The sequence below is a fragment of the Scyliorhinus torazame genome, chromosome 2 (assembly GCF_047496885.1).
Source record: "Scyliorhinus torazame isolate Kashiwa2021f chromosome 2, sScyTor2.1, whole genome shotgun sequence".
Classification (NCBI taxonomy): domain Eukaryota; kingdom Metazoa; phylum Chordata; class Chondrichthyes; order Carcharhiniformes; family Scyliorhinidae; genus Scyliorhinus; species Scyliorhinus torazame.
The window spans coordinates 123,849,092-123,873,119 of NC_092708.1; the positions used below are offsets into that span (position 1 = coordinate 123,849,092).

Here is a 24,028-nt window from a genome sequence, read left to right on the forward strand (position 1 = left end):
TCTCAGTAGTGAATGTAAACCTAATGTGCTTCTGTTCAAAGGTGTTTGTTTTGTCTTCTGGATGTTGTTTGGGAAGCTATTAAGGATTACTTAGTGTTGTATTCTTTGGGGGGTTGTATTTGAATTGATGGTTGCTAAGATGTTCACTGTATGTTTTAAAAAGGTTAACTTGAGTTCATGGAATAAACATTGTTTTGCTTTAAAAAACTTTTCAATTTCTGCTGTACCACACCTGTAGAGTGGGCCGTGTGCTCCCATACCACAATCTATTAAAAGTTGTGGGTCAGGTGAACTCCACGATGCACTTTGGGGTTCTCTGAACCCTGGCCCATAACACAAGGGAAGAATATTCCACTACCCTTCTGACTTATGCCTAGTAGTTGGTGGGCAGGCTTTTAAGAGTCAGGAGGTGAATAAGTTACTTGATGTAAATTCAGAGTCTCTGACCTACTCTTGCAGCCACAGAATTCAGATGGCTAATCAATTGTGGGCAGCACAGTTATTAGCACGGTTGCTTCACAGCTCCAGTGTCCCTGGTTCGATCCTCGGCTTGGGTCACTGTCTGTGTGGAGTCTGCACATTCTCCCCTTGTCAGCATGGGTTTCCTCCGGGTGCTCCGGTTTCCTCCCACAAGTCCCAAAAGATGTCCTATTAGGTAATTTGGACATTCTGAATTCTCCCTCTGTGTACTTGAACAGGCGGTGGAATGTGACGACTAGGGACTTTTGACAGTAACTTTGTTGCAGTGTGAATGTAAGCCTCCTTGTGACAATATTGTTTAAAAAAAGTTAGTTTTTTTAGTGAATGGTGATCGCACTGAACGTTGTTGCTGGGGGCTCAATGATAAGGCTGTTTGTTGAACGTATAGGAGAAACGGTTAGATTATCCCTTGTGTGGCACAAATGTTATCTGCCACGATTGTCCCAATGTCTCATGTGGCTCAGTACAATTTTTTGCATTATAATGCACTTGTGAAGCGCATTTGAACTTTTTAATGTTATAGACGCTATATGAATGTAAGTTATTTACGGAATTCCATCCTAACTGCTCACGAAACAGCTGACAGGCCCATCTGTATTTGTCAAACTATTGACTGATTTGGTGAATGATGTACTTGTTCACTTTTAAAGCAACTACATATCTCTCGTTGATGTTCAAATGCTGTGTTAATAAAATTGAGCGATTTTGGAGTATAAAGTTTGAGAAAAACAGAAGGGAAGGTTTTTCACTGTTATCCCTGTTCACAATAAGCCACATATAGCCAATTACTCCCAAACCAAGCCAACATCAACCCAGTTATCCTGCTACCCCCTCACCCCGCCCCTTCCCCAACACCAGGTTCAGGACCCCAGTTCACCCCCCTACAAAAACCCCAGTCCCCCCAAACAAACCCCGGCCTCAGTGCCCCCCCCCCCCCCCCCCCCCCGGGGGCTTCTATGGCGAACGCCGTGTCTCGCCGCTCACCTTTTTGATGTTGGATTTGGAGGCCGGATGGAAATCCTTTTTACACATGAAGTTGGCGAATGATTTCCCCATGTTGACGGGAATCGCTCCACAACCGTCGCGCGCCTGGCGGTCGGGTTCCTCCGGGGGACGGGGTGACAAACAGCCGCCGGAGCGGGCCTGGCGGTGCAAAGGGGTGTGTCCAGGCCGGGCTCTTTAGTGAAGGCGCTCAAGGGCAGTGAGGGAGCTCCAGCTCCCGACAGATTCCCACAGCAACGCCGCTTGGACAGCGGCCGTGTGTGGACGGAGGGAACTCTCTGACTAATCCGTTTGGATTCGGTAAAACCGGTGGTTCCGCCAATTCCGAATGTGAAAATTCTCATTAAAGTGGAATTGGGAACCCCGGAAGTGATAGATTAACCCGCTTGACGGCAGCAACCAAAACACCGAGAGCTCCTTCCTTTCCTCTCAAAGGGTGAAACAAACACAAGGCCCAATCTGACTGTTCAACAACGCCTCGTCTCAAGGTGCTGTACAAATGTAAGTACGTTATTATACACCGAGATTCAACTTCCCCACAGGATTATATTTTGATTCTCAACTAATAGTGTGACATTTGAGATTTAATCAGTGTCTCCAGGAGAAATAAACCCAAGTGCTACTCAAAGTGTGTTCGTGTAATAAATTATTATTTCGAGCCATTGCGTTTTTACAGCATGGAAAGAGGCCCTTGGGGCCCCTCGTGTCCTCGCTGGCCATCAAGCACCTATCCACTCTAATCCCATTTTCCAACACTTAACCTGTAACCTTGTATGTTGTGGCATTTCAAGTGCTCATCTAAATGCATTGTAAATATTGTGAGGGATCCTGCCTTTCAGGCAACGAGTTCCAGATTCCAACTACCCTCTGGCTGAAAAGGTTTTTCCTCCCACGTCCCCTCTAAGCCTTCTGCCCCTTACCTTAAATCTATGCCCCCTGGTTATTGACCTCTTTACTAAGGAGAAAGGTTTTTTCCTATCCATCCAGTCATGCCCCTCATAATTTTATACACTAATCAGGTCCCCTTCGCCTTCCCTGTTCCAAGGAAAACAACCCCAGTCTATCCAGTCTCTCTTGAAACGCTCCAGCCCAGGCAAAATCCTGGTGAATCTCCTCTGGACCCTCTATCGTGCAATTACTTCCTTCCTTTTTGTAAATTAAATATTTTATTGAAAATTTTTGGTCAACCAACACAGTACATTGTGCATCCTTTACACAATATTATAACAACACAAATAACAATGACCTATTTTATAAACAAAAAATGAATAAATAATAAATAACAAAAATGAAAACTAGCCCTAATTGGCAACTGCCTTGTCACAAGTAACACTCTCCAAAAATATAATTTAACAGTCCAATATATAATTATCTGTAGCAACGACCTATACATACTATACAGTATATATTAACAACCCTGAGAGTCCCTCTGGTTCCTCCTCTCCCTCCCCCCTCCCCACCCCCCCCCCCACCCCTCCCCACCCCCCCCCCCCTCCCCCACCCCCCCCCCCTCCCCACCCCTCCCCCCACCCCTCCCCACCCCCCCCCCACCCCCCCCACCCCTCCCCACCCCCCCCCACCCCCCCCACCCCCCCCCCCCACCCCCCCCCTCCCCCCCCCCCACCCCCCCCCTCCCCCCCCCCCCACCCCCCCCCACCCCCCCCCCACCCCCCCCACCCCCCCCCACCCCCCCCACCCCCCCCCACCCCCCCCCACCCCCCCCACCCCCCCCCCCTCCCCACCCCCCCCACCCCTCCCCACCCCCCCCCACCCCTCCCCCCCCACCCTCCCCCCCCTCCCCCCCCACCCCTCCCCCCCCACCCCTCCCCCCCCCACCCCTCCCCCCCCACCCCCCCACCCCCCCCACCCCCCCACCCCTCCCCACCCCCCCCACCCCTCCCCCCCCCACCCCCACCCCTCCCCCCCACCCCTCCCCCCCCCCACCCCCCCCACCCCTCCCCCCCCCACCCCTCCCCCCCCCCACCCCTCCCCCCCCCACCCCTCCCCCCCCACCCCTCCCCCCCCCCCCCCCACCCCCCATTATCAGCTTTCCCATCTCTAGGTCCGGAATGCGTCCTAGCATCCGCCTCATAAAATTGGCATCATCCCAGTTCGGGGCATATACGTTTACCAAAACCACCGTCTCCCCCTGTAGTTTGCCACTCACCATCACGTATCTGCCCCCGTTATCCGCCACTATAGTCTTTGCCTCGAACATTACCCGCTTCCCCACTAATATAGCCACCCCCTGTTTTTCGCATCTAGCCCCGAATGGAACACCTGCCCCACCCATCCTTTGCGTAGCCTAACCTGGTCTATCAGTTTCAGGTGCGTTTCCTGTAACATAACCACATCTGCCTTAAGTTTCTTAAGGTGTGCGAGTACCCGTGCCCTCTTTATCGGCCCGTTCAGCCCTCTCACGTTCCACGTGATCAGCCGAGTTGGGGGGCTTCCTACCCCCCCCTTGTCGATTAGCCATCACCTTTTTCCAGCTCCTCACCCGGTTCCCACGCAGCTGTATCTCCCCCAGGCGGTGCCCCCCCCGCCCATCCTCTCCCATACCAGCTCCCCCCTCTCCCCAGCAGCAGCATCCCAGTAATTCCCCCCTCCCACCCCCCCCCCCCGCTAGATCCCCCGCTAGCGTAATTACTCCCCCCATGTTGCTCCCAGAAGTCAGCAAACTCTGGCTGACCTCGGCTTCCCCCCGTGACCTCGGCTCGCACCGTGCGACGCCCCCTCCTTCCTGCTTCTCTATTCCCGCCATGATTATCATAGCGCGGGAACCAAGCCGGCGCTTCTCCCTTGGCCCCGTCCCCAATGGCCAACGCCCCATCTCCTCCACCTCCCCTCCTCCCCCCATCACCACCTGTGGGAGAGAGAAAAGTTACCACATCGCAGGATTAGTACATAAAACCCCTCTTTGCCCCCCACATTCGCCCCACCACTTTGTTCGAACGTTCTTTTTAATAACCCGCTCATTCCAGTTTTTCTTCCACAATAAAAGTCCACGCTTCATCCGCCGTCTCAAAGTAGTGGTGCCTCCCTCGATATGTGACCCACAGTCTTGCCGGTTGCAGCATTCCAAATTTTATCTTCTTTTTATGAAGCACCGCCTTGGCCCGATTAAAGCTCGCCCTCCTTCTCGCCACCTCCGCACTCCAGTCTTGATAAACGCGGATCACCGCGTTCTCCCATTTACTGCTCCGAGTTTTCTTCGCCCATCTAAGGACCATTTCTCTATCCTTAAAACGGAGGAATCTCACCACTATGGCTCTGGGAATTTCTCCTGCTCTCGGTCCTCGCGCCATCACTCGGTATGCTCCCTCCACCTCCAACGGACCCGCCGGGGCCTCCGCTCCCATTAACGAGTGCAGCATCGTGCTCACATATGCCCCGACGTCCGCTCCCTCCACACCTTCAGGAAGACCAAGAATCCTCAGGTTGTTCCTCCTTGCGTTGTTTTCCAGTGCCTCCAACCTTTCCACACATCGTTTCTGATGTGCCTCCTGCGTCTCCGTCTTCACCACCAGGCCCTGTATGTCGTCCTCATTCTCGGCTGCCTTTGCCTTCACGACCCGAAGCTCCCGCTCCTGGGTCTTTTGTTCCTCCTTTAGCCCTTCGATCGCCTGTAGTATCGGGGCCAACAGCTCTTTCTTCATTTCCTTTTTGATCTCTTCCACACAGCATTTCAAGAACTCCTGTTGTTCAGGGCCCCATGTTAAACTGCCACCTTCCGACGCCATCTTGGTTTTTGCTTGCCTTCCTTGCCGCTGTTCTAAAGGATCCACTGCAATCTGGCCACTCTCTCCTCCTTTTTCCATCCGTATCCAGGGGGGATTCCCTTCTGGTTTACCGCACAGTGTTTTTAGCCGTCAAAATTGCCGTTGGGGCTCCTATCAAGAGCCCAAAAGTCCGTTTCACAGGGAGCTGCCGAAACGTGCGACTCAGCTGGTCATCGCCGCACCCGGAAGTCCAATTACTTCCTTCCTATAGGGTGGTGACCAGAACTGCACACAGTACTCCAGCTGTGGCCTAACCAGTGTTTTATACAGCTCCACCATAACCTCCCAGGTGTTATATTTTATGCCTCGTCTAATAAAGGCAAATATCCCGTATACTTTTTTTTAATAAACATTTTATTGAGGTAATTTTTGGTTTTACAGCGACAACAAAATAAACAATATACATGAATCTATAAACATAGTGCAAAAGCCGTCTTCCCCCCCTTCGAGGTCCCACCTTTATTAACCGCCTACTCTGAGCTAAACTACCCCCCTCCCCTTCTGCTGATGATTAATTTTCCGCAAAGAAGTCGACGAACGGTTGCCACCTCCGGGCGAACCCTAACATTGACCCTCTCAAGGCGAACTTGATTTTCTCCAAACAGAGAAAGCTAGCCATATCCGATAGCCAGGTCTCCGACTTCGGGGGCTTTGAGTCCCTCCAAGCTAATAATATCCGACTCCGGGCTACCAGGGAAGCAAGGCCAGAACTTCTGCCTCTTTCTTCTCCTGGATTCCCGGATCTTCCGACACCCCGAAAATCGCCACCTCTGAGTGCCACACTTGTTTTTAACACCGTGGACGTGACATCTGCAAACCCCTGCCAGAATCCCCTAAGCTTTGGACATGTTGCGAACATGTGGACATGGTTCGCTGGCCCTCCCGCACACTTTGCACACCTATCTTCTACCCCAAAGAACCTGCTCATCCGGGCTACTCTCATGTGAGCTTGGTGAACGACCTTGAATTGTGAACAACCTTGAATTGTATCAGGCTGAGCCTGGCACATGTTGTGGACGCATTGACTCTACTCAACGCGTCCGCCAATAGACCATCCCCTAACTCTCCTCCCAACTCCTCTTCCCACTTGCGCTTCAGCTCCCAGTCTGCGTCTCCTCTGACCCCATAAGTTCCTTGTAAATGTCGAGAGATCCTTCCTTCTCCCAACCACCCTCTGGAAACTACCCTGTCCTGTATCCTTCTTGGTGGTAGGAGCGGGAAGGTTGAAACCTGCCTGCGTAGGAAGTCACGCACCTGAAGGTACCTGAATTTGTTTCCCCTCGCCAATCCAAATTTCTTCTCCAGCTCCCTCAAGCTAGGAAAGATCCCCTCGATAAACATATCCCCATCCTCTCAATCCCTGCTTTCTGCCATCTCCGAAACCCCCATCCATCCTTCCCTGGGTAAACTGGTGATTATTACAAATTGGAGACCAAACTGATGCTTCCTCTGCTCCCACATGCCTCCCCCAGAGCCGCCACCACCACGGTGCTGGTGGAGTACTGTGCCAGCGGGAATGGCAGAGGCACCGTTATCAACGCCCCTAAGCTGGTGCCCTTACATGAAGCTGCCTCCATATGCTCCCATGCTGACCCTCCACCTACCACCCACTTCCTGATCATGGCTATGTTCGCCGCCCAATAGTAGTTACTGAAATTTGGCAGCGCCAGTCCGCCCTTTCCCCGTCTCCGCTCGAGCATCCCCCTCTTTACTCGCGGGGTCTTGCCCGCCCGTACAAAGCCAATGATCACTTTGTTGACCCGTTTAAAAAAGGACCGCGGAATAAAGATAAGGAGACACTGAAACACAAACAGGCCCATATACCTTCTTAACCACCTTATCTAACTGTCCTACTGTCTTCAGGGATCTATGGACATGTGCACCAAGGTCCCTCTGATCCCATTCGTTGTGTATTCCTTTGCTTTGTTAATCCTCCCAGGTTGCATAACCTCACAATTTTCAAGTTTAAATTCCATTTATCACTGTTCTGCCCATCTAGGGCAGTGCGGTAGCACAAGTGGATAGCACCGTGGCTTCACAGCGCCAGGGTCCCAGATTCGATTCCCCGCTGGGTCACTGTCTGTGCGTAGTCTGCATGTTCTCCCCGTGTCTGCGTGAGTTTCCTCTGAGTGCTCCGGTTTCCTCCCACAGTCCAAAGACATCCAGGTTAGGTGGATTGGCCATGATAAATTGCCCTTAGTGACCAAAAAAGATTAGGAAGGGTTATTGGGTTACGGAGATAGGGTGGAAGTGAGGGCTTAAATGGGTCGGTGCAGAATGGCCACCTTCTGCACTGTATGTTCTTCTGAACTGTATATTCTATGTTCTAACCAATCCATCTACATTGTCCTGTAACTAAGGCTTTCCTCCTCAATATTTACCACACCAATTTTTGTGTCATCTGTGAACTTACGATCATATCTCCTACATTCATGTTCAGATCATTAATGCATACTACAAAGAGCAAGGGACCCAGCACCAATCCCTGCAGAACACCAATGGACGCAGTCTTCCAGTCACAATAACAACCTTCAACCAACAGCTTCTGCCTCCTGCCACAAAGCTGATTTTGGATCCAATTTGCCAATTTGCCCTGGATCCCATGGCTGTTAGCTTCTTGACCAGTCTCCCATGCAAGACCTTGTCCAAACTCTTACTGATGTCCATGCAGACCACATCAACTGTACTACCCTAATTTACACACCTATTCACCTCCTTGAAAAATTCAGTCAAAGTTGTAAGACATGATCTCCCCTTGACAAAGCTATACCGACTATCCTTGATTAATCTTTGCCTCCCCAAGTGGAGATAAATTCTTTCCCTCAGAATTTTTCCCAATAGTTTCCTTACCACTGAAGTTACACGCAGTGGCCTGTAATTTCCTGGTTTATCCCTACCACCCTTCTTGCATAATTGTACCACATTAGCTGTCCTCCAGTTCTCTAGCACCTCTTCTGTGGCCAGAGAGGATTTGAAAATTATTGTCAGAGCCTCAGCAATTTCTTCCCTTGCCTCCCATAACAGCCTGGGATATATCTCATCTGAGCTTGGGGATTTATCCACTTTTAAGCCTGCTAAAACCGTTAATAACTCCTCCCTCTCAATTTGTTAATTCTTAAAGTACATCACAGTCCTCTCCTTGATTTCTGTAACTACATTGTTCTTTTCCATAATGAACACAGCTGCAAAGTACTAATTTAAAACCTCACCTATGTCTTCCGACTCCACACACAGATTGCCATGTTGGTCCCTAATGGGCCCTACTCTTTATCTGGCCATCTTCTTGCCCTTAATATACTTGTAAAACACTTTTGCATTTTCCCCTCCAGTGTTTTTCCATGCCCCCTCTTCACTCTTCTAATACCATTTTTTTTGTTTTTAAAAAATGTTTCCAATTATGGGCAATATAGCACGACCAATCCATCTACCTGCGCATCTTTGGGTTGTGGGGTGAGACCCATACAGACACAGGGAGAATGTGCAAACTCCACACTGACAGTGACACAGGGTCGGGATCGAACCGGGTCCTCAGCGCCGTGAGCCAGCACTGCTGACCACTGTGCCACCATGCTGTCCAGTAATTTATTTTTTAAGTAAACCCCGGCACTTTCTAGACTCCTCTAGGGCTTCTCCTGTTTTGAGCCCTCGATATCTTTCATAAGCGTCCTTTTGTTTTTCCTAACCCTGCATATCCCTTGACATCCAGGGTTCTCTGGACTTGTTGATCCCACCCTTCACCTTTATGGGAACACTAGTCCTGTACTCTCTCTATTTCCTTTTTGAATGAATCCCATTGCTCTGATGTAGATTTTCCTACAAGTAGGTGCTCTCAGTCGACTTTGGTCAGATCCTGTCTTATCCTATTACGATTGGCCTTCTTCCAATTCAGAACTTTTAATTCCGGTCCAGATGCGGCACAGTGGTTAGCACTGCTGCCCCACAGCGCCAGAGACCCGGGGTCAATTCCAGCTTTGGGCGACTCTACCATGTCTGCATGGGTTTCCTCCGCGTGCTCCGGTTTCCTTCCACAGTTCAAAGACCTGCAGGTTAGGTGGACTGGCCATGCTAAATTGCTCCTTAGCGTCCAGGGATGAATAGGTTAGGTGGATTTACAGGGATAGGGTGGGGGAGTGGGCCTTAGTAGAGTGCTCTTTAAGAGGATTGGTGCAAACCGGTGGGCCAAATGAGCTCCTTCTGCACTGGAGAGATTCTAAGATCTTTGTCCCTTCCTGTCTGTGCGGAGTCTGCACATCCTCCCCGTGTGTGCGTGGGTTTCCTCCGGGTGCTCCAGTTTCCTCCCACAGTCCAAAGATGTGCAGGTTAGGTGGATTGGCCATGATAAATTGCCCTTAGTGTCCAAAATTGCCCTTAGGGTGGGGTTAATGGGTTATGGGGATAGGGTGGCGGTGTTGACCTTGGGTAGGGTGCTCTTTCCAAGAGCCGGTGCAGACTCGATGGGCCGAATGGCCTCCTTCTGCACTGTAAATTCTATGATAACAGCCTTAAATCCTACTGAGTTCTGGGCCACGATTTAACGGGGAAAAAAGTTCCATTGTGGGCGCGTTTAGCGGGGCGTTTCCAGGCGCTTGGGGCGAAGAAGGCCCTGCTGAGACTGCACTTCCCTTCAATTCCTGCACTGAGGAGCTCAACACGCCAGTGCAGGAAGAGATCAGGGCGCCATTTTAATATGGCACCCCGATCTCTCGACCTCCAATGTGACCAATGGACCACTCCGACTTATTGATTAGGGGGTCCTCAAAAGGGCAGGGCACCTTCCGGCCTGTTCCCTGGCATGGGCAAGATGCCACCAGGGCACCACCAGCCTGGCACCCTGGCAGTTGCACTGTCAGCAGTGCCAGGGTACCACCCTGCACAGAGGCCGACCATCCAGGGCCTCTGATCACCTGGGAGATCCCCATCATGGGATACCCTCTCCCAAGTGCCATTCCACCTGGCCCACATTTGTGGAGACCATTGCTAAACGGCGCTCAGCCTGGGTGTCGGAGGTGAGGGATTTGAGCTCCCCTGCCATAATTTTAGTTAAAAGACTCTTAACTTAAATTTATGCACAGTAGAAATTTGTTTCAGTTTTTTTTTTTAAAGCTCAGATTCTTACCTTTAACTTAATGAACCTTTAAAGTGGACAAAACCCACAACCACTATCATCTAGACAGACAAGAGCAGCAGATACCTGGGAACTCCACTACCTGGAGGTTCTCCTCCAAGTCACTCACCACCCTGACTTGGAGATATATCGCAGTTCCTTCGCTGTCACTGGGACAAATTCCTGGAATTCCCTCCCTAACAGCCCAGTGGGTGTACCTACACCTGAAGGACTGCAGCGGTTCAAGAAGGCAACTCACCACCATCTTCTGAAGGGCAACTAGGGATGGACAATAAATGCTGGCCTAACCAGCGACACACACATCCCGTGAATGAATTTAAAAAAAACTTGCCCAGTACCTAACAGCCTGCTCTCTCCCTTGTCCTGGTGTCACTTTTCAAAAATTGATGTTAGCTCTTCCGGTGCCATTGAGTGTTGGGAGTGCTCTCCTCCACCCTGATGCTCCCTCACATTCAGCTCCTGTAGCTGTAACTTAACTCTTAATATCTATAGTCCTCAGTCATTTATATATATATTGATTTTATATATTAGGTCCTTCTCCCACTTCTCTGAATTTCCACTGTATCCAAATTCCCAACTAAATCATTCTGTTCAAATGTCATTCCGTTTCAGAACCGCTCTGTTCAGACTGCTCTGCTCTGTCTTTTTTTTACTATCATTGCACACAAAAATGCGGCAATGCTTGCTTTGAAGAAACTTGTGGACACTGTGTGATATGCTCATGTGCCACCCAGCTGAGAATCAGGGCTTGTACAAACTCCGAGCTGCCTTTTGGCGAAGATCAAGTGTAGGATCAAACTCAAGATCAGATGTAATGCCTGCTCTCGTCATCTTGGATTGTGTATGTCTCTCTTGTGGGAACCATGAATTGAATTCAATTTGAATTTGAATTGCTTTTTGGAGCAAGCAAGGAGGTGGATTAAGTGCTTGCCCTGTCCAATCTGCAAATGTGCTTTGTAACTCTGAGAAAGGAATAAAATGAGAAAAGAATAAAATAAAAAAGTTATTCCACTCATCCTGGGTCTACGCCTGGTGATTTAGTTTTCAAGCTTTACTTCTATTTTATTTTTCCTTGTGCTAAAAGTGCAGAATTTTTCCGGAAGCAATATGGGGGGAGTAATCAAGCTGGGGGGGGGGGACGAACTGGGTTGCTGCTGCTGAAAGTAAGGGGGAGCTGATACGAGACGAGGTGGTTGGGACGGGAGGGCGCCGTCTGGGGGACAGATGGGTGCGTGAGACCTGGATAAGGAGATGGTTTAAAAAAGGGAATGGCTAGTTCGACGGGGGTGGGGGGTGGGGGGGGGGGGGGGGGGTAAATGGCCCCCCAACCCGGCTGATCACGTGGCATGTGAGAGGTTTAAATGGGCCGATTAAGAGGGCAAGGGTGTTTGCGCACTTAACTACGTCCGCCTTCAGTCTCTTTATGCTCCAGGAGACGCACCTGAAGTTGGCGGATCAGGTTAGACTAAGGAAAGGATGGGTGGGACAGATATTCCACTCAAGGTTGGATGCGAAAAACAGAGGGGTGGCAATACTGGTGGGGAAACGTGTATCGTTTGAGGCTAAGACCATAGTGGTGGATAGTGGGGGCAGGTATGTGATGGTGAGTGGCAGATTGCAGGATGAGGCGGTTGTGCTGGTGAACGTATATGCCCCGAACTGGGATGACGCGGGATTCATGAAGCGAATGCTGGGACGTATCCCGGACCTGGAGGTGGGAAACTTGTTAATGGGGGGGGGACTTTAACACAGTGCTTGACCCAGGGCTGGACCGGTCCAGATCCAGGACCAGGAGAAGGCCGGCAGCGGCCAAGGTGCTTAAGGGATTCATGGAGCAAATGGGGGGAGTAGATCCGTGGAGATTTGCCAGACCGATGGGTAAAGAGTTTTCCTTTTTCTCCCACGTCCACAAGGTATACTCCCGGATAGACTTTTTTGTTTTGGGAAGGGCACTGATCCCGAGGGTGGCAGGAACAGAGTACTCGGCTATAGCCGTGTCAGATCACGCCCCGCATTGGGTGGATCTGGAACTGGGAGAGGAAAGGGAGCAGCGCCCACTCTGGCGATTAGACATGGGACTACTGGCGGACGAGGGGGTATGCGGAAGGGTGAGGGGATGTATCGAAAGATACCTGGAGGTCCAAGTGGGAGTAGTATGGGAAGCGCTGAAGGCGGTGGTTAGAGGAGAGCTGATTTCCATCAGGGCCCACAAGGGGAAACGAGGGTAAAGAAAGAGAGAGATTAGTAGGGGAAACTTTGAGGGTGGATAGGAAGTATGCGGAGGCCCCAGACGAAGGGCTATACAGGGAAAGACGAAGATTACAGATGGAGTTTGACCTGCTGACCACGGGAAAGGCAGAGACACAGTGGAGGAAGGCACAGGGGATGCAATATGAATATGGGGAAAAGGCGAGCCGGCTGCTGGCCCAACAACTTCGGAAGAGGGGGGCGGCGAGAGAGATTGGAGGAGTTAGGGACGAAATGGGAAAGATGGAGCAGAGAGCAGGGAAAGTGAACGAGGTGTTCAAGACATTCTATGAGAGGCTGTACAAGTCCCAACCCCCGGAGGGGAAAGAGGGAATGATACACTTTTTGGACCAGCTAGAGTTCCTGAGGGTGGAGGGGCAGGAGGTGGCAGGTCTGGGGGCGCAGATTGAGGTGGATGAGGTGATCAAAGGAATTGGGAACATGCAAGCAGATAAGGCCCCGGGACCAGATGGGTTCCCGGTGGAATTTTATAGGAAGTATATGGACCTGTTGGCCCCGCTTTTGGCGAGAACCTGTAATGAGGCTAAGGAAAGGGGGACATTACCCCCGACAATGTCGGAGGCGACGATATCGCTAATTCTGAAACGAGACAAAGACCCGCTGCAGTGCGGGTCATACAGGCCCATCTCCCTCCTAAACGTAGACGCCAAACTGCTGGCCAAAGTGATGGCGACAAGGATAGAGGATTGTGTCCCGGGGTGGTACATGACGACCAGACAGGGTTTGTTAAGGGGAGACAATTGAATGCCAATGTACGAAGGTTGCTGGGGGTGATGATGATGGCCCCACCGGAGGGGGAGGCAGAGATAGTGGTGGCGATGGATGCAGAGAAGGCATTCGATAGGGTGGAGTGGGACTATTTGTGGGAGGTGCTGAAGAGATTTGGGTTCGGGGAGGGGTTCATTAGATGGGTTAGACTCTTGTACGCGGCCCCGGTGGCAAGCGTCATTACAAACAGGCAAAGATCGGGATACTTTCAACTACACAGGGGTACAAGACAAGGGTGCCCCCTGTCCCCGTTACTGTTCGCGTTGGCAATTGAACCATTGGCCATAGCGCTGAGGGACTCTAAGAAGTGGAGGGGGGTGCTTAGAGGGGGAGAGGAACATCGAGTATCACTATATGCAGACGATTTGCTGCTATATGTGGCGGACCTGGTAGAGGGGATGCCAGAGGTAATGCAGATACTCAGGGAGTTTGGAGAGTTCTCGGGATACAAATTAAATATGGGAAAGAGCGAACTTTTTGTGATGCACCCTGGGGAACAGGGCAGGGGGATAGATGCTCTGCCGCTGAGGAGAGTAGCAAGGAATTTTCGATACCTGGGATACAGGTGGCCAGGTACTGGGGAACCCTACATAAACTTAACCTGACGCGATTGGTAGAGCAGATGGAGGAGGACTTGAAGAGGTGGGATATGGTGCTACTGTCATTGGCGGGCAGAGTACAGGCGGTTAAAATGGTGGTCCTCCCGAGGTTTCTTTTTGTGTTTCAGTGCCTCCCCATCCTGATTACAAAGGCCTTCTTCAAATAAATAGACAGGAGCATTATGAGCTTTGTGTGGGCGGGAAAGACCCCGAGGGTAAAGAGGGGGTTCCTGCAGCGCAGTAGGGACAGAGGGGGATTGGCACTGCCGAGTCTGAGTGACTACTATTGGGCTGCCAATGTGTCGATGGTCTGTAAGTGGATGAGGGAAGAAGAAGGTGCGGCATGGAAAAGGTTGGAGATGGCGTCCTGTAAGGGAACGAGCCTAAAAGCGCTGGCGACGGCGCCGCTACCATTCTCCCCGAAAAGGTACACCACAAACCCAGTGGTGGTGGCGACCTTGAAGATCTGGGGGCAGTGGAGACGACATAGGGGAGTGACTAGTGCCTCGGTGTGGTCCCCGATAAGGAATAACCACAGGTTCGTCCCGGGGAGGATAGATGGGGGATTTCAATGTTGGCAGCGAGCAGGAATTAGGAAGCTGAAGGACCTGTTTGTGGACGGGATGTTTGCGAGTTTGGGAGAATTGGAAGAAAAATATAAGTTGCCACCAGGTATGCCTTCCGATACATGCAAGTGAGGGCATTTACGAGGCAACAGGTTGATACAAGGGGTCCAGGATAGAGTGATTTCGGGGGCATGGGTTGGAGAAGGTAAAGTATCCGAAATATACAGGGAGATGAGAGACGAGGGGGAGGCGATGGTAGAGGAGCTGAAGGGAAAATGGGAAGAGGAGCTGGGGGAAGAGATTGAGGAGGGGCTGTGGGCAGATGCCCTAAGTAGGGTAAATTCCTCGTCCTCGTGTGCCAGGCTTGGCCTGATTCAATTTAAGGTTCTACATAGAGCGCATATGACAGGAGCAAGACTGAGCAGGTTTTTTGGGGTGGAGGACAGGTGTGGGAGGTGCTCGGGAAGCTCGGCGAACCACACTCACATGTTCTGGTCGTGTCCGGCACTGCATGAGTTCTGGGAGGGTGTTGACCAGAGTGATCTCAAAGGTGGTGGGGGTCCGGGTCAAACCAAGCTGGGGGTTGGCTATATTTGGGGTTGCAGAAGAACCGGGAGTGCAGGAGGCGAAAGAGGCCGACGTTTTGGCCTTTGCGTCCCTAGTAGCCCAGCGAAGGATTAACAAAGAACAAAGAAAAGTACAGGAACAGGCCCTTCGGCCCTCCAAGCCCGTGCCGACCATGCTGCCCGACTAAACTACAATCTTCTACACTTCCTGGGTCCGTATCCCTCTATTCCCATCCTATTCATGTATTTGTCAAGATGCCCCTTAAATGTCACTATCGTCCCTGCTTCCACCACCACCTCCGGTAGCGAGTTCCAGGCACCCACTACCCTCTGCGTAAAAAACTTGCCTCGTACATCTACTCTAAACCTTGCCCCTCTCACCTTAAACCTATGCCCCCTAGTAATTGACCCCTTTACCCTGGGGAAAAGCCTCTGACTATCCACTCTGTCTATGCCCCTCATAATTTTGTATACCTCTATCAGGTCTCCCCTCAACCTCCTTCGTTCCAGTGAGAACAAACCGAGTTTATTCAACCGCTCCTCATAGCTAATGCCCTCCATACCAGGCAACATTCTGGTAAATCTCTTCTGCACCCTCTCTAAAGCCTCCACATCCTTCTGGTAGTGTGGCGACCAGAATTGAACACTATACTCCAGGTGTGGCCTAACTAAGGTTCTATACAGCTGCAACATGACTTGCCAATTCTTATACTCAATGCCCCGGCCAATGAAGGCAAGCATGCCGTATGCCTTCTTGACTACCTTTTCCACCTGTGTTGCCCCTTTCAATGACCTGTGGACCTGTACTCCTAGATCTCTTTGACTTTCAATACTCTTGAGGGTTCTACCATTCACCGTACATTCCCTACCTGCATTAGACCTTCCAAAATGCATTACCTCACATTTGTCCGGATTAAACTCCATCTGCCATCTCTCCGCCCAAGTCTCCAAACAATCTAAATCCTGCTGTATCCTCCGACAGTCCTCATCGCTATCCGCAATTCCACCAACCTTTGTGTCGTCTGCAAACTTACTAATCAGACCAGTTACATTTTCCTCCAAATCATTTATATATACTGCAAAGAGCAAAGGTCCCAGCACTGTTCCCTGTGGAACACCACTGGTCACAGCCCTCCAATTAGAAAAGCATCCTTCCATTGCTACTCTCTACCTTCTATGGCCTAGCCAGTTCTGTATCCACCTTGCCAGCTCACCCCTGATCCCGTGTGACGTCACCTTTTGTACTAGTCTACCATGAGGGACCTTGTCAAAGGCCTTACTGAAGTCCATATAGACAACATCCACTGCCCTACCTGCATCAATCATCTTAGTGACCTCCTCGAAAAACTCTATCAAGTTAGTGAGACACGACCTCCCCTTCGCAAAACTGTGCTGCCTCTCACTAATACGTCCATTTGCTTCCAAATGGGAGTAGATCCTGTCTCGAAGAATTCTCTCCAGTAATTTCCCTACCACTGAAGTAAGGCTCACCGGCCTGTAGTTCCCGGGATTATCCTTGCTACCCTTCTTAAACAGAGGAACAACATTGGCTATTCTCCGGTCCTCCGGGACATCCCCTGAAGACAGCGAGGATCCAAAGATTTCTGTCAAGGCCTCAGCAATTTCCTCTCCAGCCTCCTTCAGTATTCTGGGGTAGATCCCATCAGTTCCTGGGGACTTATCTACCTTAATATTTTTTATGACACCCAACACCTCTTCTTTTTGGATCTCAATGTGACCCAGGCTATCTACACACCCTTCTCCAGACTCAACATCTACCAATTTCTTCTCTTTGGTGAATACTGATGCAAAGTATTCATTTAGTACCTCGCCCATTTCCTCTGGCTCCGCACATAGATTCCCTTGCCTATCCTTCAGTGGGCCAACTTTCCCTGGCTACCCTCTTGCTTTTTATGCACGTGTAAAAAGCCTTGGGATTTTCCTTAACCCTATTTGCCAATGACTTTTCGTGACCCCTTCTAGCCCTCCTGACTCCTTGCTTAAGTTCCTTCCTACTTTCCTTATATTCCACGCAGGCTTCGTCTGTTCCCAGCCTTTTAGCCCTGACAAATGCCTCCTTTTTCTTTTTGACGAGGCCTAAAATATCTCTCGTCATCCAAGGTTCCCGAAAATTGCCGTATTCATCCTTCTTCCTCACAGGAACATGCCGGTCCTGAATTCCTTTCAACTGCCACTTGAAAGCCTCCCACATGTCAGATGTTGATTTGCCCTCAAACATCCGCCCCCAATCTATGTTCTTCAGTTCCCGCCTAATATTGTTATAATTAGCCTTCCCCCAATTTAGCATATTCATCCTAGGACCACTCTTATCCTTGTCCACCAGTACTTTAAAACTTACTGAATTGTGGTCACTGTTGCCGAAATGCTCCCCTACTGAAACATCTACCACCTGGCCGGGCTCATTCCCCAATACCAGGTCCAGTACCGCCCCTTCCCTAGTTGGACTGTCTACATATTGTTTTAAGAAGCCCTCCTGGATGCTCCTTACAAACTCCGCCCCGTCTAAGCCCCTGGCCCTAAGTGAGTCCCAGTCAATATTGGGGAAGTTGAAGTCTCCCATCACCACAACCCTGTTGTTTTTACTCTTTTCCAAAATCTGTCTACCTATCTGCTCCTCTATCTCCCGCTGGCTGTTGGGAGGCCTGTAGTAAACCCCCAACATTGTGACTGCACCCTTCTTATTCCTGATCTCTACCCATATAGCCTCACTGCCCTCTGAGGTGTCCTCTCGCAGTACAGCTGTGATATTCTCCCGAACCAGTAGCGCAACTCCGCCTCCCCTTTTACATCCCCCTCTATCCCGCCTGAAACATTTAAATCCTGGAACGTTTAGCTGCCAATCCTGCCCTTCCCTCAACCAGGTCTCTGTAATGGCAACATCATCATAGTTCCAAGTACTAATCCAAGCTCTAAGTTCATCTGCCTTACCCGTAATACTTCTTGCATTAAAACATACGCACTTCAGGCCACCAGACCCGCTGTGTTCAGCAACTTCTCCCTGTCTGCTCTGCCTCAGAGCCACACTGTCCCTATTCCCTAGTTCTCCCTCAATGCTCTCACCTTCTGACCTATTGCTCCCGTGCCCACCCCCCTGCCATACTAGTTTAAACCCTCCCGTGTGACACTAGCAAACTTCGCGGCCAGGATATTTATGCCTCTCCGGTTTAGATGCAACCCGTCCTTCTTATGCAGGTCACACCTGCCCCGGAAGAGCTCCCAGTGGTCCAGATAATGGAAACCCTCCCTCCTACACCAGCTGTTTAGCCACGTGTTTAGCTGCTCTATCTTCCTATTTCTAGCCTCACTGGCACAGGGAGTAATCCCGAGATTACAACCCTCGAGGTCCTGTCTTTTAACTTTCTGCCTAGCTCCCTGAACTCCTGCTGCAGGACCTCATGCCCCTTCCTGCCTATGTCGTTAGTACCAATATGTACAACGACCTCTGCCTGTTTGCCCTCCCCCTTCAGGATGCCCTCTACCCGTTCGGAGACATCCTGGACCCTGGCACCAGGGAGGCAACATACCATCCTGGAGTCTCTTTCACGTCCACAGAAGCGCCTATCTGTGCCCCTGACTATAGAGTCCCCTATTACTATTACTCTTCTGCGCTTTGACCCTCCCTTCTGAACATCAGAGCCAGCCGTGGTGCCACTGCTCTGGCTGCTGCTGTTTTCCCCTGATAGGCTATCCCCCCCGACAGTATTCAAAGGGGTATATCTGTTCGAGAGGGGACAACCACAGGGGATTCCTGCACTAACTGCCTGCCCTTTCTGGTGGTCACCCATTTCTCTGCCTGCACCTTGGGTGTGACCACATTTACATAACTGCGATCTATGACGCTTTCCGCCACCTGCATGCTCCTAAGTGCATCCAATTGCTGCTCCAACCGAACCATGCGGTCTGTGAGGAGCTCCAGTTGGGTGCACTTTCTGCAGATGAAGCCATCCGGGACGCTGGAAGCCACCCGGACCTGCCACATCTCACAGCCAGAGCACAGCACCCCTCTAACTGACATTGCGTCAATTAATTAAAATTAAAATTAAACAATTTTTAAATTTTTTTTTGAATATTTTTTTTTAAAAATTTCAAAGTTACTGTTGACTATCTGTTTCCTAGCACTAGATTTCTAATAGAAATGCGAATGCTAAATATAGTACTCTCCGATCTCTGGCTTAGATATCCCTCTAAATTATAATTAAGTAATTATGGTTAATTAGTTACCAATGCTCAGTTTTTTTAATTTAGTGTAGAATCCCAACCAGCTACTCAGGCCACAGCTTTTCTGTGATGTCACTTCAGTTTCCCCCCGACACACACACAATTTGAAAAAGGTACAAAAGTAAAAATGCGTAAAAATCACTTACTTACCTTCTTAATGTTAATAATAAAATATGGTACTTACCTCACACCAATGGGTTTTATTATTAGGTTAGAGGAGGAGGGCGGGTGGGAGACACTACACGTGTAGTGTCTCGGGTTTCCTCTCCACCAGAATTTATTGGTGAGGGTCTTCCCAGAAGTCCGCGGGTCGAACTTTCTGTTCCCGCCTTAAATACTAAAATATATTTTTAAAAAACAGAAAAGAGGGACCGAAAACGGGACCAGGTAAGTGTTTTTAAAGGACAGACTTACCTCCCAGCAATCACTTCCGCACTGCCCCCGCTGAAATTGACAAACCAGCTCCTCCTCTCCCGCCGAAATCGACTGGCCTGCCCCTGCAAAGACAAGTGTTTTTAAAGGACAGACTTACCTCCCAGCAATCACTTCCGCACTGCCCCCGCTGAAATTGACAAACCAGCTCCTCCTCTCCCGCCGAAATCGACTGGCCTGCCCCTGCAAAGACAAGTGTTTTTAAAGGACAGACTTACCTCCCAGCAATCACTTCCGCACTGCCCTACTTATGTGGAAAGAAGCGAAGCCCCTGGGCGTGGAGGCCTGGATAAACGACATGGCAGGGTTCATAAGACTGGAACGAATAAAATATGCGTTAAGAGGATCGGCTCAGGGGTTCACCAGGCGGTGGCAACCGTTCCTTGACTATCTCGCAGAACGATAATAGAAAAACAGAAAAGACAGCAGCAGCAACCCAGGGGGGAGGGGGGGTGGGGGTGGCGGGGGGAGGATTATTCCGTGTTCTTGTTTTTCTTAGTTAGTTGTTGATATTTGCTTTTTGTTTATTTCTTTTTCCACCTGTTGTTAGTTTAATATATTATTTAAATAACGTTTAATGTATATTCCTTTATTAAGTTGTAAAAACGGAAAATCTTTGTTTGAAAAACTTCAATAAAATATATATTTTTTTTAAATAAAAAAAAGTGCAGAATTTATGCTAGGAATTTAGATAACAACATGTCAATCTCACACTTTCATCGCATCAGGTAGTTTAAAACCTAAAGATGTATCATGGACGGGCGTTTTAAAGAAGTGAATCCTTACACTGAATAGTATACAATTACTTTAACATTTTTGTATTTGATTTTCCTAGCATGGCTTTCAGAAACACGTATCCTCCTAAGTCTTGTGACACATTTGTGGCTTTGCCACCAGCAACAGTTGATAATCAGATAATTTTTGGAAAAAACTCAGACAGGCCTTCTGATGAAGTCCAAGAAGTTGTATTCTTTCCTGCAGCAACCTATCAACCAGGAGAAAAGGTTGAGGTGAGATGCTTTTGATCAGAAATTCATTAAGTCATGCCAATATAAATTTAGGCAAGTGAACAGTGACCTGAATAAAAATGATAGATTACAAAATTATAAATTGCACTTTCTTAATAACATGGATTTTAAAATGGCTTTAAATATGTGTAGATTTACTTTAAGCAATATAAATAATTATGGAAGAATGTCACAGAATTCTGTTCTGAAGCAGTTATTTTACTTTTGGTTTTTCAACAGCTAACTCTTATTTATCAGGAGTGTTATTTCTGCTTGTTACTATTCTAACAAAGCCACAATACAGATCATCTATAGTTTTATATTATTTGGCTATATGTTCTCACATAATTTTAAATTGATCCTTAGCTATATATTTTCACATAAAGCCTTGGAATATACAGGACTAGAAAATACTATGTACCATATTGGGCAGAACCTTTTTCCCTTTTCAATTGCCTAATTCCTAAAATATTTGTTCAGTTTTTTCAAACTGCCTTTGTGGCCTTCCTTGGTGGTCTATTCCACATGTTCATCACTGTGTCAACTTTGTTCCATCTAATCTTTTCTTTTAAGCTCTCCCCTAAATTCAAGCCAATACCTCTAGTACTTTAAAAAAACATTATGTTCTTTGAAAATTTTTCATCATAAACAAAATAATGTAAAACAATTAACCCAAGTTACAATATCAAAGAAGAAGAAAGACAATCAAAAGCACAAATTAACTTAATCCCCAAAACTAAACTAAACCCCTTAACAACTGATGGTGATTAGCTCTTTAAAAAAGGAAATGAATGGTTGCCATCATGGGTAGAACATTTCTACCAATGCCCTAATGGTGTACTTAACCTTCTCCAAATGTAAGAACAAAATGAGGTCACCCAACCAAGCCGAGACACTGGGTGGAGTAGGAGACCTCCACTCTAACATAACTCGTTTCCGGGCTATTAACAAGACAAAGGAGAGGACATCCGCCATCACCCCCTCAGGGCACCAGCGATTCTGGTGCCCTGAAAATGGCCACCAGCAGACATGGCTCCAAATCGACATAAGTATCACTGACATGGTATTGAAGAAAGAGATCCAAAAGCTTATTAACTTGGGACAAGACGAGAACATATGAGTGTGGTTAGCCGGCCTCCGCGAACAATGTTCACAGCTGTCCTCCACCCAGAGACGAATCCGCCCATCCCCGCCTTGGTCAGATTAGCCCTGTTCACCACCTTGGATCAGACTAAGTCGAGCGCATGAGTACGTAGAGTTGACCCTGTGAAGGGCCTCTCCATACCTCATCATCCAGTTCACCTTCCCATTTCACCTTTACCTCATTCAACAAAGCCAACTTCGCTGATAGGAGCTGGCCGTATATGCACAAAATAATTCCCCCAACAGACCCAGCCAAAGACAAAGTCCCCTTCAACAAGGCGGAGGGTGGTGCCAAGGGGGAAGAGGGAAAAGCCTTGCGAGTTGAAATTTCTCCGACAGCTCCTTAAAGCTGGCAAACCTTCCCTCCATGAACAGTTCCTCAAACCTTTCCAAACCCTTCCCCTCCCATGAACAAAATGTCGAGTCCAAACCCCTTGGCAAAAAAAGGTGATTATTGCAGATAGGGGCCAGCAAAGACATGCAACTAAGTTTAAAATGCAGTCTGAGCTGCTTCCCGATTCTCAGGGTGGACACCACTACCGGATTTGAGGAGAATCTTGCTGGCGAGAACAGCAGCAATACGGTTACTAATGCACCAAGGCTAGAATCCTTACAGGAACTCACCTCCATTTACCCCCATATGGAACCTGGATCACTGAACTACCACAGTACCTTCTGCCTATTGGCTGCCCCATAGTAAAATAATAAATTGGGTGAAGTCAAGCCCTCTGATTGCCTATCTCTCTGGTGGCACACTCTATGGTCTTGGGGTCTTACCGGCCCAAATTAATGAAGATATAATTTAGCAATTTTAATAAAGAAGGACTTGGGGAGAAAAGTGGGGAGACATTGAAAAAGAAATAAACATCTTGGTGAGCACATTCATTTTAATAGTCTGAACCCTGCCCTCCAAGGACAAGGGGAGGTTAGACCACTTCTGAAAGTCAAATTTGACCCAATTAACCAGACTAGTATAATTTAATTTATAAAGTGAAGTCCAGTCGTGGGCCACCCGGATTCTCAGATAACGAAAGCTATATCTGGCAATGTGAAAAGGTAACACCCCCTGATAGGCTCCTGTCCCCGATGGGTTAACCGGAAAGTATTCACTCTTATCCAAATTCAACTTATGCCCAGAGAAGGAGCCAAAACTCCCAAACAGCTTCATTACTTCCTCCATAGTGGAGACTGGATCCATAATATAAAGAAGCAGGACCCCCTATGCTCCACCCCTCCCCGACTTATCATTATCTCTAGTTCTGCTGTACATAAATGTGAGGATCATAAAGCTGAATTTGGTTAGTTGTTCAGGTGTGGTACCATATTCGACATAGCAGCTGAAAACTGGGCATCCATGAGACCACTGTAGGACATCATCACCAGCAGAATTGTAATCAACCACAATCTATAACCACATGGCCTGGAATATTCCTCATTCTGCTGTTACGATCAAACCAGGGATCAACCAAGTTTAATGAGGAGTGGAGGAAAGCACAACCAGGCATACACCATAACACTAAGGTGCTAAATTGGTTAAGTTATAACAGGATTACATGCATGCTTGATTGATCTGTATTTTTTGTTAATATATTTGTGTTGCCGCACTATATATCAATCGTACAGAACTCGAGACTGAGCTTCTTGAGTGAAGTCAAGAATATCTTTATTTGTGTCAGTTTCAAAGTCTATTGATCAAGTCAAATTTTATACGAGTACAGAATCTAAAAGTTGTTTGTCTTATGCAAATACAGATGGTTGAGTTGAATTCAAGATACAATTCAGTTCGGGGTAATTTCTTCAGATCAAAATGCACAATACAAAAATGAAACAAAAGTAAATAGCTGTTTGCAAAGCAAAGTGGAAATAGGTTAAAGATGAATTTAGAGAGAGTGCACTATAGCTTTTTCCCGGTCTCTTAAGAAATCATAATCTTTTTAGGCTCTATCCCCTTTCTAAGTGTGATTGGGTTAAGATAATTATAATTTATTTAATTTGATGAAATGTCTGTCTATCAAATTTTAAGAGATACTATGGCATGGGAAAACTCCTCT

At 48.6% G+C, this 24,028-nt stretch overlaps 2 protein-coding genes across 3 annotated transcripts in view; one reads left to right on the top strand and one right to left on the bottom strand.

Moving 5' to 3' along the window:
* The window catches only part of cir1 (corepressor interacting with RBPJ, CIR1), an 86,918-nt gene extending 85,303 nt beyond the window's left edge, over nt 1-1,615 (bottom strand). The window contains exon 1 of the mRNA XM_072476343.1: nt 1,465-1,615. Coding sequence (XP_072332444.1) covers nt 1,465-1,536 — 72 coding nt within the window. The 5' untranslated portion in view covers nt 1,537-1,615. The remainder of the gene's footprint in view (nt 1-1,464) is intronic.
* Nucleotides 1,616-1,824: 209 nt separating this feature from the next.
* Nucleotides 1,825-24,028, top strand: part of scrn3 (secernin 3) — a 61,762-nt gene continuing 39,558 nt past the window's right edge. For both annotated transcript variants that reach the window (XM_072476323.1, XM_072476331.1), the window contains exons 1-2: nt 1,825-1,983; nt 20,663-20,837. In XM_072476323.1, the coding sequence (XP_072332424.1) occupies nt 20,664-20,837 (174 nt within the window). In that variant the 5' untranslated portion in view covers nt 1,825-1,983; nt 20,663. The remainder of the gene's footprint in view (nt 1,984-20,662; nt 20,838-24,028) is intronic.